The 19,738-nt window shown below is 40.4% G+C and overlaps 1 protein-coding gene across 2 annotated transcripts in view; it reads right to left on the bottom strand.

Annotated features, from left to right (window-relative positions):
- Positions 1–2,156: 2,156 nt before the first annotated feature.
- HPRT1 (hypoxanthine phosphoribosyltransferase 1) overlaps positions 2,157–19,738 on the bottom strand; it is a 36,381-nt gene continuing 18,799 nt past the window's right edge. The window contains exons 4-9 of one of the 2 annotated variants that reach the window (XM_078064521.1): positions 11,489–11,554; positions 8,190–8,207; positions 6,118–6,200; positions 3,687–3,733; positions 3,391–3,467; positions 2,157–2,865 (exon numbers count right to left, since the gene is read on the bottom strand). In XM_078064521.1, coding sequence (XP_077920647.1) covers positions 2,818–2,865; positions 3,391–3,467; positions 3,687–3,733; positions 6,118–6,200; positions 8,190–8,207; positions 11,489–11,554 — 339 coding nt within the window. In that variant the 3' untranslated portion in view covers positions 2,157–2,817. Of the gene's footprint in view, positions 2,866–3,088; positions 3,354–3,390; positions 3,468–3,686; positions 3,734–6,117; positions 6,201–8,189; positions 8,208–11,488; positions 11,555–19,738 lie in introns of those variants that run through there. The other variant, XM_078064522.1, reaches the window with a different exon arrangement.

A 19,738-nucleotide genomic window follows, 5' to 3' on the forward strand; every position in this document is an offset into this window, starting at 1 on the left:
GGCATGATGCAAACAGTAGTCCCATACAAGCATTCACAATAGGGGGACACGTGGAGGGTTTGGCACACACAGTTTTCCAGGTCTTTGAGCACCCACATCGCCTCGGATGGTAAGATGCCATGTTTCCCTGTCTCTGAAAATCAAGCAAATGAAAGCGCAGTCCTGAGGATTACGGACGTGTGACATTTGTGACCAGTGGCTCCCAGGCTAAATGACCAAAAAGAGCCCCAGGAGGCTTTGGCCTTTTTTTTTTTTTCTTTTTAGTACTTTTCCTCTCCCTTGACAGACTGTTATTCCAGAAATTACTACTGCTTCCATCAGTGTGCCCTTTCTGTCATCCTATAAATGGACGACGTTTAATCTGCTGCAAGTTGGTCAAGGAAATAAAATTACTGGGAACAGGCACCCCGATGGCAGGTGAAGTAAGGTCTGAGGAGTCTTCTTACGAGGTAAGAGGATGCGCTCCCCAGGCCTTTCATTCCCAGCGGTTAGCTGGGATTCCTGACGGGTGTGCCAAGCGGCGAAGACATGACCTAACCGCAAGCTAACGAGCTTGGCCGACGCGGGAGAAACAGCTGAGGCTCCTCATGCTACAGTAGCAAGAATCTGACAGATCTCAGCTTAAATCTCGGCCGCTGACTAGCCGTGCACCTCACTTCTCAGAACATTCATTTCTTTCAGCATGAACCACAGTTTACAGCATGCCTGCTCGCTCCCGGGCCACCGTCCCACTCCACCTGCATCAGGGCAGCTCCTTACTCCTCACCACGTGCCTGTGAAGAGACACCACTGTCCCCACTTACAGCTGAGAAAACAGGCCCCAAAGTTCAGTACCTCGATGTCACAGCGCTAATAAGCAAAAGTTAGGACAGTCTAACCCAGAGCTCTTAGCTACTCATTTGACAACTGTCATCTGAGCTCCTAGTAAATCTTCGAGACACTGAGTATACATCAGTGAACAAAACAGATACAAATTCTTGTCTTGGGGCACCTGGGTAGCTCAGTCCTTAGGCGTCTGCCTTCGGCTCAGGTCGTGATCCCAGGGCCCTGGGATCGAACCCCACATGGGGCTCCCTGCTCAGCGGGAAGCCTGCTTCTCCCTCTCCCACATCCCCTGCTTGTGTTCCCTCTCTCGCTGTCTCTGTCAAATAAATAAAATCTTTAAAGAAAAAATTCTTGTCTTCCTTATGGAACTGACATTCTAGAAGATGTGGAGAGGGGAGACAAACAGGAAGCCGTACATACAAATGTAAACCACACAGCATGTTTTTAGGGCACACCACTTGAAACTGCCACCAGCCAACAGTTGTTTTTTTTTTTTTTTACCTATGAGAAGGGTCATTTCACATGGTTCAACCTAACAGAAGGTGGGAAGTGCACCGGGAAAGGGGAGGGGAAGAGGGATGGGCAGCAGGAGGCCGCTTGCCTAGCAAACCCACCGTGAGGCCAGGACGTGCTGAGGGGAGGGGAGGGGAGGGGAGGGGAGGAATCGGGAGTTATGGTGGATGCTACACCCATAGCATCGACACCAACCTCAACATCACAGGGTTATGAAGATCAAATGAAATAACCAAAGTGAAAAGGTTTGATAAACTAGGAAGCTCCGCGACCATAACAAATTATTACTCGGTACTACTTCAAGTTCCCTACTTTGCTCTTGGGAAGGACAGCAAACTTCTTAAGGCATCGATGTGGCTAGATGGCTCCCGGGATTGCTGGTTCATACCTCACCTGGAGCTGAGAGGCCCCTGAGGGTCTGGGTTTAAAACCGGTCTCCCTGGTCCCAGAAAACAAGAGGCTGTGTTGGTGCTGTTCTCAGTGAGGTATTATCTACACAAAGGCGGCAGCGGGATGCGGCTCAGACAGACTGCTGAGATGCCCGCCAGACCGCGGTCTGAACAATCTACCAGGATCGCAAGAGAAAGCCCTGTTACTCGAACACGGTGACACGTCATAAAGCATACTGTGTGTCTGAAACTTAAACGTCGGTAAGAATTTCACTAGCCTCACCAACGCATTCTACCAGATAATCGCTATTCGCTGGGCTCCGTAAAGATTACAATTAAAATAGCTGCTAAGACGTAACAGACAAGGAAAAGGTAACCGACAGAAAATGACACTAGGTTAATTTGTAGGGAAATGACAGGTAGGCATAGTTTCTTTTAAGAGACAGCCTTTATTGTAAGGAGTTTTACACCCAAGAATTCAAAATGTGGTAACGTTTTTTGGAATTTATTGATTTGTATTTAAAAGGAACCGCTGACAGATTCACCGGAAATCATTGGAACAAGCGCGAGAAAACAGTTAATACTACTGAAACAGCAAAGTAATTCCAAGACATGTGGTTTCTCCAACAGAACAATACTGTAGATGCTGTCACTGATATTAAAACTGACGGCTCCTTACTCTTCTAAACACACAGTGGTATATAATTAACAATATTCAATCACTTCTGTTCTTTCCGGAATATATAAAAATTAAAATACCAATTAAAAAACTAATATATCTTCTCTTTAAATGTTTCTTACAGATACAATTTCAATATTTTCATTCGATAGTGGTGTGGTTTAAGAGATTTTTTTCATTCACAAGTCAAACAACACTCCACTCCAAGAGAACAGATAGTCTATAGGCTCATACTGCAAATAAAGACTTCAGGAATGCAGCAACGGGCATTTCTAAAATACAAAATCGATAAAATTCTGAGAGGAAACATGCAATAAAGCTCTACTAAGCAGCTGGCCACAGAACTAGAACATTCTACTGATGATTTCAATGGGACTCCAGATGCTTCCAAACTCAACTTGAACTCTCATCTTAGGCTTTGTATTTTGCTTTTCCAGTTTCACTAATGACACAAACATGCTACAAAATAAAAATCCAGAAACTCACATTAGAAAAGTGTATTGTGCAACAAAAGGCAAGAAGAGCATTTTGCATGGCTCGGGCGAACGGTGCTGTGCTGTAGGGGTTCTAGTGGACACAGGGGGGTGGGGTCTTCTGCATCTTCCTCACCCGTGTGAGGAAACGCACGCCCGGGCCTCTTGCCCACGGAGCAGAAGCGGGTGCTTGAAGGAGAGTGAGTGAAAAGACTTAAACCTTCATTTATTTCTTACTTATGACTACATCTATCATCTGAAGTAATTAATAATGGGACAGTTATTGTACATTAAAGCTGTTCAACTGTTGCAGCCAGCAAGAAGTGTCGCCCCAGCCTGGCCCAGTTCCAGCTCTAAGGACGTCTGTACTTGACTACAGCTTTATGTGACTAATGGGAACCATCAGTCTGTTCAAATTATGAGGTGCTGGAAAGAGAAAACAAGTCTTCTCTTTTGTAAATTTTTGTATGGGTTCTGAAAAATGAGAGTGAGAAAAAGAGGCATTACTTACATTCAAATCCCTGAAGTATTCATTATAGTCAAGGGCATATCCTACAACAAACTTGTCTGGAATTTCAAATCCAACAACTAAAAAGAATCATAAGTCATCATTTAGATACAAGAAAACATCATTTTCAAATCGAATGCTTATGAATGTGCCTTCTCTACAAATACTCTCTAAAATCTTAAAACAAACAAACAAACAAACAAAACCCAAATACCCTCTAAAGTAACTCTCAACCATTTCACGTAAAACTTGTTCAGGTCAAAGATGGTTAAATGACTGACATAAAGTAATTCACTTACAGTCTGGTTTATAGCCAACACTTCGAGGAGTCCTCTTCACCAGCAAACTGTTAATTACAAAATGTAACATGTGACATATGGAGACATGACAGGGCATTACAAAACAGAACATTCATGCTCTGAGACATGGTCTCACCCGCACCTAGAATACTTTATACGTGAAAGACTATGAAATGGGGAGCTAGCTCACAGGGACCGGGCGGGCCAGCAGTGCGTTCCCACCACGGCCAAGGCCCCTGCCTGCTCCCCACCCGAAACACGACTGACGGTTCTGAGAGCTGCACCTTGACCACTCAGCACCCACCAAAGGGCAGCGAATCAGAAGGATGAGTGGATGGCGAGTGCTAATGAGCAGTTTCACAATCCCTGGAAATCCAATCCTAGAGCTGCAAAGGGGTGCGGGAGATGTGAGCATCACCTTTTGAGACTCTTAATACGTGGCTTACAAAGATCATGAGGCTAAAAAATAAGTAGCATGCTCGAGGAGCTAGTATTCATTTTTGAGAGCAAAAATTGCAGTTGGGATAAGCCACCTCTAACATAAGCTAATTTTGTAACCCAAGTGTGTACTACCTGCTGAAATTTTTCAGCCATTAAGAAAAGCTATCGACAGTGTTTTGACAGCCTTTACATGTTAAGGGCAGTCCCAATAAAACTCATGATTTTACATCTTCTTAGATAAATATATTTTAAAAGCTGGAAAGGACAGGGGCACCTGGCTGGCTCAGTCGGTTAAGCCTCTGCTTTCAGCTCAGGTCATGATTCTGGGGTTCTGGGATCGAGCCCCCCTCCCCAGACCCCCTGCCCCCACATCGTCATCAGGCTAACTGCTCAATGGGGAGCCTGATTCTCCCTCTGCACCCCGCCCCCCCCACTTGTGCTCCCCCTCTCACTCTGGTCTCTCTCTCAAATAATTAAATAAAATCTTTTTTTAAAAAAAGCTGGGAAGGACATAAAGTGATATTCAATCTTAGCTACACATCAGACTCACCTGGGAACTTTAACAAAACAAAACCCAGATACCCAGGCCACACCCCTGACTGATTACATTAGAACTGCTGGGGATGGGACACAGACATAGGTTTCTTTTTTTTTTTCTTCTTTAATTTGTATAAGTAAATAAACTATACAAGTATACTTCAGAGATCTTGTGGGTATGGTTTCAGGCCACCACAATAAAGCAAATATCACAGTAAAGGGAGTCAAATGAATGTTTTGGTCTCCTAGTGCACAGAAACTGTTTACATTATATTGAGGTATATTAAGTGTATAATAGCATCACATCTAAAAAATGTACATATCTTAATTTAAAGACATTTTATTGCTAAAAAATGCTAACTATCATCTGAGTTTTCCGAAGTCATAATCAGTGATCAGAGATCACCACAGCAAATATAATAATAATGAAAAAGTTTGAAATATTCCAAGAATTAATCAAAATGTGACCGAGAGGGGCGCCTGGGTGGCTCAGGTGGTTAGGCGTCTGCCTTCGGCTAGGGTCATGATCTCGGGGTCCTGGTATCGAGCCCCACATCGGGCTCCCTGTTCAGCGGGAAGTCTGCTCCTCCCCCCCCGCTCATGCTTGCACACTTTAAAAGAGGTTTATCAAAACCAGTTAATCATTTAGGAAAAAAGTTAGATTACTATTTGACCCCTACACAAAAATTATAGAGCGGTCAAAGATTTAAAAATAAAAGATGAAATTGCAACCCCCCCCAAAACAAAAACAAAAACCACCCCAAAAAAACCACCCCGGGTGTTACCCTACCGAAAACTTAAGGTGGTCAATAAAGCACGAACTGTGAGCTGGTTGCCTGGGTTCAAATCTCACCCCAGTAGGGTGCTAGGCACTGTGCCTTTGGACAGTTCCCTATGCCTTGGTATCCCTAACTGTAAAGTGGGAGTAACAGTGCTTCCTAGGAGTTGTTAGGGATTAAGCTCTAATTATAATTAAATATAATTAAACTAGAAACAAAGGTAGAACTAATAAAGCAAACGCCAAACAGCACAGGCAGGGCCTGGAGATGAGGCTGGCATACGTCGTCACCACATCACTCAATTCCAGGAGCTCCGGACCCTCAGATCCCACCCCCTTCCTACTACCTCCTAAACCCAATGTGGGATCCCTGGTCTCAAGTCTTCAAGAAAGTCCCAAATCTTCTACCATGCTCCCCAGGACAAGTTGGTATCATTATTAGCATGCTAAAAAACCAAATGTTATTAATATTAAGCAAAAAGAGGACCACAATGAAGGGCTTCCTTAACACATGACAAAATTATTTACAAAGCATATTTACTGAGTCTTATTGGAGGTCACATTACTTTCTGAAGGTAAAACAAGTTGAGAACATTTACCCTTACAAAGAAGCAATTAATTACTTAATCCTGTTTCAAATGAAGAAAATAGCCTGTCAAAATGTTATATACATACCTTGCGACCTTGACCATCTTTGGATTATGCTCCTTGACCAAGGAAAGCAAGGTTTGCATTGTTTTGCCAGTGTCAATTATATCCTTTAAAAAAAAAAGAAAAGACATTTAAACAGCAAATAAAACCGAGTCATATAAACACGAAATACCAAAACCCCACGTGTAAAAGAAGAATGCTATTTTTCTTTTTCAGTGTAGCCAACTCTCAGATGCAGGTGGTTAATAGACCACACTCTGAGAAACACTGCTGTATGCCATCTTGAAAGTATCCAAACTAATAAGGTTTTACTATATAAAATGACTTTATATGAAAGTGAATCTTCGCTGTTTAGTCAAAAGCAGGACATTATTCAAAACAAACCCATCTCTAATTGGGAAAATGCTTCTGAAACCATAACCCTAATGTTCTTCAGTGAAAATACTCTATGGATGGTATAAAGCAATGCTTCACAAAGTGGGGTCCGTGAGTCATCAGAAACATCAGGGCTGGAGACTTGTGAAAAATGCAGACTTCCGGGCTGTGGTGGCTAGAATTCAGATGGCCCCAAGACTCCCGTCCCCTAGTGCACACACCCAGAATAACCCCCCCAGCCCCAGCATGAGCACAACCTGGGAAAATGCTGGGACGGTCTCTCCTGTAATTAGTTATATTCTATGAGGTGGTTGTAGCACACTGGAGAGAAGATCTCTGGCTGGTTTTGAAGAAGTCAGCTGCCACGTGAAGGCCACGTGTTAAGGACATGAGGTGGGCCTGTAGGAGCTGTGAGCGACCCCTGGCCAGCAGCCAGCAAGAAAACGGGGCCCTCAGTCCTGCAACCACCAAGAACTAAATTCTGCCAACAACCTAAATGAACTTGGGAGAGGACCACGAGCCCTGGGTGGGATAGGAGCCCCAGCCTTGCTTCAGCCCGATGGGACTCTGAGCAGAGGACCCAGCTAACCTGTACTCAGGCTCCTGACCCATGAAAACTGAGACACTGAACATGTGTTGTTTTCAGCTGCTAAATTTGTGGTCATTTGTTAGGTGCCATTACCCCAGACAAAGTCAACCTGAAGTGGAATTAATGAATGTACATTTAAAAACAAGCAACCAGGGGTGCCTGGGTGGCTCAGTCGGTTAAGCGTCCAACTCTTGATCTCAGGGTCAAGAGTTCGAGTCCTGCAATGGGCTCACGCTGGGCGTGAAGCCTAATTAAAAAAAAAAAAACAAAAACAAAAAACCCCAAGCAACCAGTTCCCAGGGATATTCATGTACACGAATCCTTTGAAAACAGTGTTGTCTGTTTAGCTTTTGATCCGTAAGCTAGTTTCTATTAATAACAACAAAAATGAATTGGGGGTTACTGGTGCTCTTAAGTCTTAAACATTTCACATAAAAGAATGAAAACTCATTCTACTGGTGAGAGTATAAAGCATACAACCACTCTGTTAAGTCATTTGGCAATAACAATAAAACTGAAAATGTACCAACCCTACCATCCAGTCACTGCCTGCATCTAGAAGGGACTCACACAAGTGCACGCCGCGTACCCCAAAGGGTTGCTCTTAGCAGCCCTGTTATAGCACGAGAACTACGAGACTTGCCCTATTCAGAGGGCAATAAACTGGTGGATTTGTACACTGCAATTTTGCATTTTAAGCCAACTAACTGTAGGTCTCAACACGAACAACCTCAGAACTTATTATGAGTGAAAATAACAAGATATAAGAGAGAATATGTATAGTGTGGCACTATATACATTTTTAAATCACAAAATACGTTTTCCATGTGGATACATACATGAAAGAGAAGTATAAAAAAAAGACGCATGGGAATGACGTATATCAACTTTAAAAGAAAGGAGAAACTTTTAAGCCCAAAAGAGAGGGGTAAGAAATATACCAACATTTTCCCATTATCCAATAAAAACAAATTACTAAGTATTTCTTACAAAAAACCAATCTTACTCCCTTACAACACAAGCCCACCGTTAAAATTGATGACGAGGAATTTCTTTCCCTGGATTACCTTTAGGACTGTGCATCCTAAGTTAGAAAACCATAAACACTATATTGAAAGTATGTAGAACTTACCTCAACAATCAAGACATTCTAGAAGAAAAAGAAATGAAAATCAGTACAGTAAATCAGATAGTGTTTCCAATTATAACTCAAATCACATCATAACAAACTCATTATCCAAATTCTTGTTTTTAAGATACTTTCCTATCTCAAACCCTGATTTAAACAATGGGCCATCTGCTGGGATTTGGAACTCTTTAATGTGAAATTTTCACTGGAATGGAATTTTTTAAGATAAAATTTGACCTATATGTTCATCTAAAAAAAATTCTCATTACTTTAAACAGAGGTCTCATCTTGGGCAAATCATGAAGTTTCTCTGGGCCTCAGTTTACCATGTGTAAAATAAGGGATGTGAACTAGTATGTATCTTCCAAGTCTACATTCAAGAACTATAATTTGTACCAGAACTCCAAAATCATGCCTTTAATTTACCATACAGGATCCAATTCAAAACCCATTCTCATTAGGCTGAAACTGATCTGTTTTTTCTGGATGTGTTCACATTCTTGGACTCAACTAAAGAAAGGTACCAACGCTTCCTTCCACCATAAACCCTCACCCCAATTTCTACCTCTCAGAGTTTTATAGCTGGAAGAGAGCCCTTGCAGGAGAAACCATCTAACAATGACATCTGAGGTAGAGAAGAGTCCTACCTGTTCTTATGCTAGTTATGGGAACGAGGTAGCATTTCACATACTGGTTATAATCACTGTCACGGGAAAGATTCATGCTATATTGCGATTTGTAGTTCTCACTTCTTGGTCACATACCTATTGCATGACCATTTTAAGGTTCTATATATTCCTCTAAGTCAGTGGTTACCAAGGTAGGGCACACAAGATCCACAGGGTTGCAAGAAAGAAGTATTAGACCTTTCTTTTAAACCTCACCCTGTTTGAGCTATAAATTTTGCATGTATTTTGTAATATACACAATATCACTACCATAGTCTGTATTATCATTTACCCCTTTCCTCCCATGACAACTACTTTGTCTCTTTTCAAGATACTGCAATCTCAATCTTTAGTAAAATATAATCAATGGACCAATAATCGTTTTACCGCCTACTATGTGATTCTTTCTCAACATTTTCTCTACCCTAGCTAGCACATCGGAAGGATAACATTCTCCCATCCTAACTGTGGCTCACTGCTGCAGCAATGTACACCATGGGATGGAGTTACAGTCTGGAAACAGCACTGAATTATGAGACAGAGAAACTGGATCCTAGTCTTGACTCTAGTACTAAGTAGCTGCACGATCTTGATTATGTCATAATCATAGACTTCTAGTAATATGAGATAGTTTGTACAAATCAACCACAATCCAGAGAGATTAAATATTTATCCAATACAAAATCATAGTATCTAGAGTATGATCTCAATATTGTTTTAAAAATAAAGAATGAGAATTTCTACCATTATTAAGAGCTTATTTTATGTCAAATAGCTACAGCTCTTAATAATGGTCGAAATTCTCATCCTTTATTTTTAAAACAGCATTCTTACTTCATAAATGGAAACAATGAGGCTTCAGAGGTCAAATGATTTGCCTAAAGTCATAAAACTAGCCAAGTGGTAATGAGGTGTTTTCAGGGTCCAAAGGCCATATTCTCAACCACTAACTGGGAGGGAAAAAAAAAGGGGGAAAAACATTTATATACATATGTATCTACACACAGTGTCCCAAAAAAACTGAAATAGAAAGTCTAAATAACCCACAATCTCACCACCAAGAAATAACTTCACCCAACTTAGATGTCTTGATTTTTTTCCCACAATTAATGTGCTCTACTGTGACTATCATGAAAAGAAAATTATTTTAGAAAGAGACGTTTAAGATCACAAAGTCATGTAGTAGGACAGAGCCATTAGGTGGGAAAGGCAAGGTCAAATGGAATCCCAGGAGGCTTTGAAGGCTAGGTCCCTCCCAGCACTAAAAACTGACTATAGGAGTAAGGGCTTCAAATGACTTCTAAATATGGGCAAAACACGCTGAAAGGGAAGACTAGGTCTGGCAGTGGTATATATGATGCGCAGGAAGGGGAAAGAGTCAACAGATTATAATTTCTCTTTTGAAGTTTTCAAAAGATGTTGAGGAGGACAAGATTAGTTTGGCAGGACCCTGATATGGGATAAGAGGATTTGACACAAGTGTTGTATGCTTAAGTCTCCTACTAGATACTCAGTCAAGGAAGCTATAAACATTTAAAAGCCAGAGGAAGAAAAGAGCTTTGAGGCCAGAAAGACCTGCATTTAAATTCAAGCTCTACCACTTACTGGCAGCGTGACTTTGGACAAGTCCTTCAAATCTACTGAGTCTTAGTTTCCTGATCTGTAAAACAGGGGTAACAGGATCTACCTCACAGGATTGTTGTGAAACTTTTATGAGATTCTGCCTTTATATCTGGCAGTGTTTATAAATAAATAACTAGCAGCTGAAAAAAATATAGCAATCTATCATTTCTCATTGGTTACTCGAAAATCATTTCAATGTATCACAAGAATAATATTCAAATATCTTAATATCTCTATTATTTCTGCCAATTGTCTATACTGGAACAATCTTGATGTATTTAGAAAACTCCTTCTGAGATTTCTTAAGATAGTAGTATGTTTGAACTAACTGAGTATTCCCACTACCAGAAAAACTGTTGTAAGAGGTCTACATGCATTATCTCACTTAATGCTCTGAACTCTGTGAGGGGACTGTCATTATTGTCCCTACCTCACACAGAGGAGACTGAGAGGTTACATAATCTGCCCAAGGTCACACAGACAAAGTACTGAGCCAGGCTTTCAAGCAAAGCTGCCCATCTTGGGGCACCTGGCTGGCTCAGTTGGTAGAGCATGCAACTCTTGATCTTGGGGTCGTGAGTTTGAGCCCACGTTGGGTGTAGAGTTTACTTAAGGAAAAAAAAGCTGCCCATCTCTAGAACCCACACTTTCACATCTACTACATGATACTATACTACATGTTTTGCTGTGTGAGTCTATTTTTAAAAAGAAGACTGTCTTTCCCCCAAAAAATATATATATACTTTTGAAGAATTCCAAATTAGATCACACAGAGGAAGACAAGAGTACTTTGTAATACAGACTTGAAGTTTAACGTTGGATTCTGCTGACTCTCTGCTATATGACCTAGGAAAAGAAAGCTAACTGAGATTGCTTCCAGGGGTTAAATAGCCCTTGTGTAAGTGCATAAATAACTGTGTAAACGGCCTCGTAGTGATAAAGCACAGTGTTACTGACTGACTCCTGGCATGAAGTCAAGAGAACTCTTTTCTTCCCCTTCAAGACACATACCTTTCCAGTCAAAGTTGAGAGATCATCTCCACCAATTACTTTGATGTCCCCTGTTGACTGGTCATTCTAGTTAAAAAACAAAAAAAAAGATGTAAGTATATATGTATATCCTTTTGTGTACACACCTACATTTCAAATTATCAAATGGGAACTAGAAGATTTAAGAAGTTAGCTATCTAACGTCATCGCATTATGATATTCTAAACGATACAAATTACAAGAATTATGTTTCAAGAAATGAACGATTAGGTAACTTTCAAGTAGAGATTAGTGAAAATTTAAAAGTTCTAACTGGCCATTACTGATTTGATGCTCCTCAGAGTCGTACAAGAAGGGCACACACATCTTCGAGTGGGCAGTTCCTAGAAACCACCCATCTTCAGTCACAGTAATTTCTGAACCATGAAGTTATTAGCACGACATATGTCCAGTTCTGGCCCTGGACCATTGCCATGAATCAAGCAAGCTGTAGGTTCTGGTCGGTATCACACTCAACCCCAAAAATACTGCCCTCAAAAGTCTAGCCCAGGCACATGTCATCTTCAGCACAGTCTGGAAAAGCAGGTCTGATTAGCAGTCTTTTAAGGCCTTCCTCTTAGGAGGCTCCCAGTTTTCTGCTATCACAGAATCCAGTAGAAACCCTTACAGGAGTTTCAAAGGGAAATCCTCCATACCCACCGTAGTTGGTGGTGATAGTGATCATAATTTGACTGAACTGGAGCCAAAGAGCAGGTGAACAAAAGAGCTGAGACTTGCCCTACCAGAGAGCAAACCAAACCAATGCTACGACAATTACAACAATGTTGTGTCAGCACAGTAACAGACAAAGAGACCAAGGAACAGAACAGAGCCCAGGAACATATGAGGATTTAGTATACGATAAAGATGATATTTCAAGTCAGTAAGGAAAAGATGAATTATTCAGTGAAGTAGTTATCCATTTTGGGAAAAAAAATAAAGTGTGATCCCTACCTCACAGCATACACAAAAATAAATTCCAGATGGATTAAAATCTAAATGTAAAAAATAAAGCCATAAGCAGACTGGAAGAAAATGTAGAAGAAATATTTTCACATTCTTAGAGAGGGTAAAAACCTAGGGATATCATGAAGCCAAACGGAAAGAAAAGATCTGTTAACAAATATTCCTATTATATGTTGAGTTCCAAAACTAAGAAGCCAAAAGGAAAATGAAGAACGAACACAAATAGGCAATTCACAGAAGAGAAGGCCGGAACATATAAAATGGTATCAATCTGAGAAACAAACACTAAAACCATGTGATTCTACCATTCCTCCATTCACACTGGCAAAACTTAAGCTTGATGATATATGTTGACAGAAGTGAGGGGAAACAAGCACTCTTGGTGAGAGAATAAACTGGTACAACCTCTTTTGAAAATGGTACAGCAATACCTATTAAAATTTAAGTATGTGTGCCGCTCGACCCGGCAATCCCACTTCCAGGAATCAATGCTATAAAAACACTCACAAATATGCAAAGGTACATACAAGGAGGTTCACTGTATCAACTATTTATAAAAAAAGAAAAATGGGAGACAACCAACGAGTCTAGTAACAAGGACCTATTTAAATTAAGTGCATCTGCACAAGGTAATGCCATGCAGCTATTAAAAAGAATCTGAAAATCTATACACACTGACATGACCGATGGGAATTAAAAACACCAACTAGTAGAGCAATGTGTTGCCTACGAAATCACTTCTGTTCAGCAGTTTAAACAAATTTATAACATCAATTACCTCTGAGTGGTGAGAATGGGGAATAACAAAGCTTTTTACTTTTATATACTTCCATTCTCATCAGATGCTTCTATATACATGTCCATTTTTTATGGAGTGTCATTTTTGAAAAACACAACTGGGCCAAAACTATTCAGTGTTGCAAACTAAACAGATCTAAGTAGGACTTCTGATATGAAAAAAATCTAGCATATTACTTCTCATCTTAAGGAAATTACATACACCCTTTATTCTAACTAACTTAAAACCCAGAGTTTCAAACACAGGAAAGTGATTAATAGCCAAAAAAAAAAAACCCCGTACAAAACCTGAAGCTTTCCAGGAGAGTCAGTCGTAGTAAATTATTTACACTGTGTATCAGAGTAGATAGTGACATCATCCGTAGAAGTTTGGTACTACAGTCCAGTTCCAAATGACCTTTTTTTTTTTTTTTTTTAAACATAGGAAAGAACTAAAAAGTATGGAGTCATGGAAAAAACCCCTGTGAACCAAAGACTATGATGATAGGATAAGAAAAAAGAGAACTCCAAGCATGCAAGTCACTGTTGCTTCACTAGCATCCAAATCTCCATACTCCTGTTTGCCTCCAAGGTTGTTAGCTTAAATCTCTTCTAAGGCTTTTTTTTAAGATTTTATTTATTTGACAGAGAGAGAGCGAAAGAGGGAACACAAGCAAGGGGGAGTGGGAGAGGGAGAAGCAGGCCTCCCGCTGAGCAGGGAGCCCGGATGTGGGACTCGATCCCAGGACCCTGGGATCGTGACCTGAGCCGAAGGCAGACGCTTCACCGACTGAGCCACTCAGGTGTCCCTCTTCCGAGGCTTTTTTTTTTTCTTTTTTTTCCCCCCATGTGAACAGCCACCTTTCCAGTGGAGGCTAATAAAGAAGATTCACTGGAGAAAACTGCTACAGTCCACTTTGCTAGAATACAGGTATAAGTGCCCCAGTTGCACAGAAATGGCATCGCTGGATCAGTTACCCCACCAGAGGGATTTCCCTCCCTCCCTCTCGCCCCTCTCCCTCCTCTCCTGGTGGACCAAGCTTCCCACTGTAGTCCTGCTTTGTTACGTTACTGAGTGACCTTGTATGCCTCATCTTGAACGAGATGATGGGGCTGGCCCAGGAGAGGGGAGAGTTCCTGCCCCCCATTGTTCTTCCCTCTTCTCTACCATCCCATCTCCTCATTCTTCCCAGCCAGAGAGCCCAATCTGTCCTTAACTCAGAGCGTCATTGTCAATGACATAAAATTCCCAAAGAAGCTCTCTGGGTCTACAACTCTGCCCTTAGCATCTGTGTTTCCCTTTTGTCTATCTTTTTTTTTTTTTAAGTGTTAAGACTGCCAGTGATGATTTCTGGGTTTTTTAATTCAAATATAATTAACACACAATGTTGTATTAGTTTCATATGTATAATTACCTTAATTTTTTGCTTTTTAAAGATTTCATTTATTTATCTGAGAGACAGAGATAGCACAAGCGGGGGGGAGGGGAGGAAGCAGAGGGAGAGGGAGAAGCAGACTCCTCGCCGAGTGGGGAGCCCGACGCAGGGCTCGATCTCAGGACCCTGGGATCATGACCCAAGCCAAAGTCAGAAGCTCAATTGACTAAGCCACCCAGGTGCCCCCAATTACCTTTCTTGAGTCTGGGTGAAAAGATGAGAAGAGAAATAGAGGAACTTCGTTTATTCCTATTTGTATATCCCTAGGGATTCTGTGACCCTCCAGGCAGCAACAAGAACTGCAGCGTGGTATTGGAAAAGAGGAGAGAAAACTATGGGAAAACACACCGTAAGAGGGCTACGAAAAACCAGCCTGGGACAAACAGGCCTCCTCCTGTGTGAAGAGGATGCAGAGGCCAATCCCCAAAGCTGAGCTCCCAAGACAGCAAGACTAGGAGTTGTACTGAGGTAGGAAATCTGGGCTTAGCACCTTGCAGCTTGCTTACTGCAGTGAACCTGGGACCGTTCTTTCAGAGCCCGAGTGGAGTTACTGGGAAACTCATTCCTTCTACCTCCAGCTAGGCCCCGGCCCGCCACACTCAAGCATGCTTTCTCTGCACATCCTAATCGTGACTGTCCTCTGTCCTGTTGCTGTTTTCCCATACCCTGATCAAGTATCAACAGCAGTGAGAATATTACAATCATATGCTTTTAGAGGTAGACTGCACCTCAGATGAAAAACGGCAGAGATCCAATTTTCTAAAAATAGATGCAGAAAAAGAGAAGTCTGGAAGGATATATACCCAGGGAGTAATTTATTTACCTGTATTTTATGAGTTTTTTTTAAAAGAACGTGTTGCTTAAAAAAAAAAAAAAAAGCTATTATCACCAGTTAAAAAAATGCTGATAGTGAGGGACACGTGGTTGGCTCAATGGGGAGAATGTGTGACTCTTGATCTTGGGGTTGTGAGTTCAAGTCCCACACTGGGCCTAGAGCTTACTTAAAAAATAAAAATAGTGAAAAGAAGGGCCATATGCACCCCAATGTTCAGAGCAGCAATGTCCGCAATAACCAAACTGTGGAAGGAGCCGAGATGCCCTTCAACAGATGAATGGATAAAGAAGATGTGGTCCATATATACAATGGAATATTACTCAGCCATCAGAAAGGATGAATACCCAACTTTCCCATCAACATGGATGGGACTGGAGGAGATTATGCTAAGTGAAATAAGTCAAGCAGAGAAAGACAGTTACATGGTTTCACTCATATGTGGAATATAAGAAATAGCGCAGAGGACCACAGGGGAAGGGAGGGAAAACTGAATGGAAAGAAATCAGAGAGGGAGACAAACCTTGAGAAACAAACTGAGGGTTATAGAAGGGAGGGGTGGGGGAATGGGTTAGCCTGGTGATGGGTATTAAGGAAGGCATGTGTGTTATACGCAACTAATGAATGGTTGAACACTACATCAAAAACTAATGATGTCCTACTATATGCTGGCTAATTGAACGTAATATTAACAAATAAATAAATAAAAATAAATTTTAAAATGATGCTACTGAAGTGGGGCATTTAGATCATTTATCCCCTCCACTATCCACTACAGTAGCCATTAAGCACATGTGCCAATTACAGTCGACCCTTGAACGTCACGGGTTTCAACTGTGCAGGCCCACTTATACGTGGATTTTTTTGATAAATACAGAACAGCATGGTCAATGTATTTTCTCTTCCTTGTGGTTTCCTTAATAATTTCTTATTTTCCTTTCTCAAGCTTACTTTATTGTAAAAATATGGTATATAGTACATATGATATACAAAATACGTGTTCACTGTTTATCTTATCAGTAAGGCTTCTGGTCAACAGTAGGCTATTAGGAGTTAAGTTCTGGGGGAGTCAAAAGTTATACAGGAATTTTCAACTGTGCAGGGGGTTGGTGCCCCTAACACCCTGTATTTTTCAAGGGTTAACTGTTCTTGAAATGAAATAAAATTAAAAATTCAGGCCCTCTGTTGCACAAGACATACTTCAAGGGCTCGGCAGAGAGTGGCTCTGTATTTGACAGCACTGAGATAGAACATTTCTATCGCCACAGAAAGTTCTATTGGTCAGAGCTGCTCTAATCAAATCAAAGACACCACTTAGCACAACATAATACTAGAAAAAAATATGAAAAAAACTTGAACACTACCTTTATGTTAAGAAACAGGGTGTTTATATAATGCCTCAGCCTATATCAAAGTGAAAATCCACAGGAAATGGCTACAAAGTATACTTTTGACCCCAGTTCTGTTAAAGTTTCCTTATACCAGAGATGGTACACATCCCTGTTCCCTCCGATTTAAACTGAACAAATTCTTTCCCCCACACCTGTCTGTGCTCTTAATAAGCAGGAAAGAGACATAAATCATCCCACCTGCTTTATATATAGATACAGAGAGAGAGAGAGATTAGCTTTACAGAAGATAAGCTTTAGACTAGTGTCAACATCAAAGTGGCACATTTACATTTAACTTCAACTGTTCTGGAGGAAAAAGCATACCTTAAAGCAACGAATAAATCCATATGAAGGAGAAGGTCAGACTAAAAGCTACTGACCTCTTCTTTTAAGAGACACTTTAAGAAACTACTCCAGTATTTTCTGCATTTTTCTTTAACAAGTTCACTCAAATAGCCACCTTCTCACAAATTACTATAAGGTAATTTACATCTTTGATATATTAAACAGCTTAATCAAGCTACTAACCAAGCAACTTCCAAAATCAAGACTGAATTATAGCTTTATGCACCCTGACTGCAACTGAGGGAAAAAAAATCCCACAATTGGCAAGATGAATTTTTTGCATACAGAACCTCTGACCAGGAGGGGTGCCTGGGTGGCACAGTTAGTTAAGTGTCTGACTCTAAATTTTGGCTCAGGTCACGATCTCGGGGTCATGAGATCAAGCCCCACATTGGGCTCCATGCTGGGCGTGGAGCCTGCTTAGGATTCTCTCTCTCAACTCTGCCCCTCCCCACCCCTCCCGCTCAAAAACAAAAACAAAAAAACTTCTGACTAGTAGAAAATGAAGAAATAAAAGGAAGCCCATATTAGAGGATTCAAGTTAGTTATAAATTTTCCCAAATAAGACTCTGAGTTCTGCACAGTTAAAGGTGTGGGTTCAAATCAAAGACCGGTATGATCTTAGGCAAGTCACTTCATCCCTCTGCGCCTCCCTGTTCTCAAATGTATGTGGAGATAATAAATCAGAACTCAAAAAAAAAAAGTTTTCTGCAAGATTTCAAATCCTAAGAATAATTCATTTTAATGTAAGCCACTTTGTCGGGACACACAGTAAATCAGGCTCATTTTCCCTCTGCTGAAGGCCCACACAAAAATATTGCCACAGAACATTTACTTATTGGATAACTTTTCCTCCTGAGGCTTCATCTTTTTATGATGCAAAAAATTAGTAAGAAAAAATTTACTACAAAATTGAACTCACAAGAAAAAAAATACATTTGCATATTTATCAATTATTTCATTTTTCTGAATATCACAGAGCCTTAAGGGTCTTTGAATATAAAGTACTACATTTCATTGCTCGAAGATGCACACTCACATTTTAATGTCCCTGAAATCAACATCTTACAATTGACGGCAACTTACAATATAACCGACAGTGTCTTCTTTCTTAGCAGTACAAAAAATAGGGTAAGTCTTACCATCAGTGGTATCTTAGATTGAATGAAATATGGTATTTGGAATCCCTGGCAATTTCCCATTGAGGCACTAAGCAAATAAAATCCTACCAGATACTCTGATTAAGAGTATGTAAACTATGTGGGGCATCTAGGTGGCTCAGTTGGTAAAGCATCTGCCTTCGGCTCAGGTCATGATCTAAGGGTCGCGGGACCAAGTCCCGCATTGGACTCCCTGCTCAGCACGGAGTCTGCTTCTCCCTCTGCCTCTCCCCACTGTTCCTTCTCTCTCTCCCTCAAATAAATAAATAAAATATTTTTTAAAAGAGTATGTAAACTATGATGTGTGTGTGTGTGTGTGTATACTCAGAATATTCTTTAAAAGATTAGAAATAAAAGTCGTAGTGGAATTTAGGGTGACTTCATTCCTTCATTTCTTTATTTCCTGTGGCTGTATGGCTTTCATAATAAACAGGTATTCTTTAATCAAAAAATGCAATTTTTATTTTGAAGGAAAACTAGTTTGGATGTGTTGATATTGTTAGGGCTCTTTATATATTCCAGAAACACTTAATAGTTCATGGAGCATTTCTTTAGGATTAGCACAGATCAGTAAATGTTTAATTCACTATTTCAAACTAGGGAAAATCAGCATGTGAAACTATACTAACATCAATGTTACTGATGCTGCAACAATTTTAAATTTCCATCTTATAATTTATCAAATTAAGTTATCTGGTTTTTTATATGTACATGGGAATATCTTCCATGACAAGCTGATGAATTATTAAATAGTGCAGAAATGTTACTTCAAATCAACAGTAAGCATATGATTTTAATTTCTATTGGTTAGTAGTAATCCACACAGAATTTCACATAAAACAGAACAGATATTTTTCTCTATGTAAAAACTAACCTAAAAACTTGCTTTGCTTACGTTTAAGATTTCATTCTTTTTATCAGTTGAGGAGTTCCTCTTAATAATCCTCTAAGATCTAAAAGCACAGGAAAAAAACCTAAAAGTAGAAAATGGCATTAACGGGTCAAACTGTTTCTACGGCTTCAAATTGTTCTTGTGACTATAAAATACTTTAAAAAGACATATTAAACTCCCCTCATTTTTTTTTACAAGTTTTCTTTCCAAGAACATTCTGTTGCAAATCCCGAAAGAAATGAAATCTAAGACATAAAGTAGTAAGACTGATTTTTATGTGTATGTGTGTGGAGGGGGGCACTTAAGAAGATCAAAAAAAGAAACCATACCACGGACTGTAAGTACATGTTTTGACTCTAAGCCCAGAAGACATGAAAGGTTGGAGAGATAGCAGTGCTGCTAGCAGCAAAACCGACCAGAATTAAATCTCAGT

This window comes from Halichoerus grypus, chromosome X (assembly GCF_964656455.1).
Source record: "Halichoerus grypus chromosome X, mHalGry1.hap1.1, whole genome shotgun sequence".
Lineage (NCBI taxonomy): Eukaryota > Metazoa > Chordata > Mammalia > Carnivora > Phocidae > Halichoerus > Halichoerus grypus.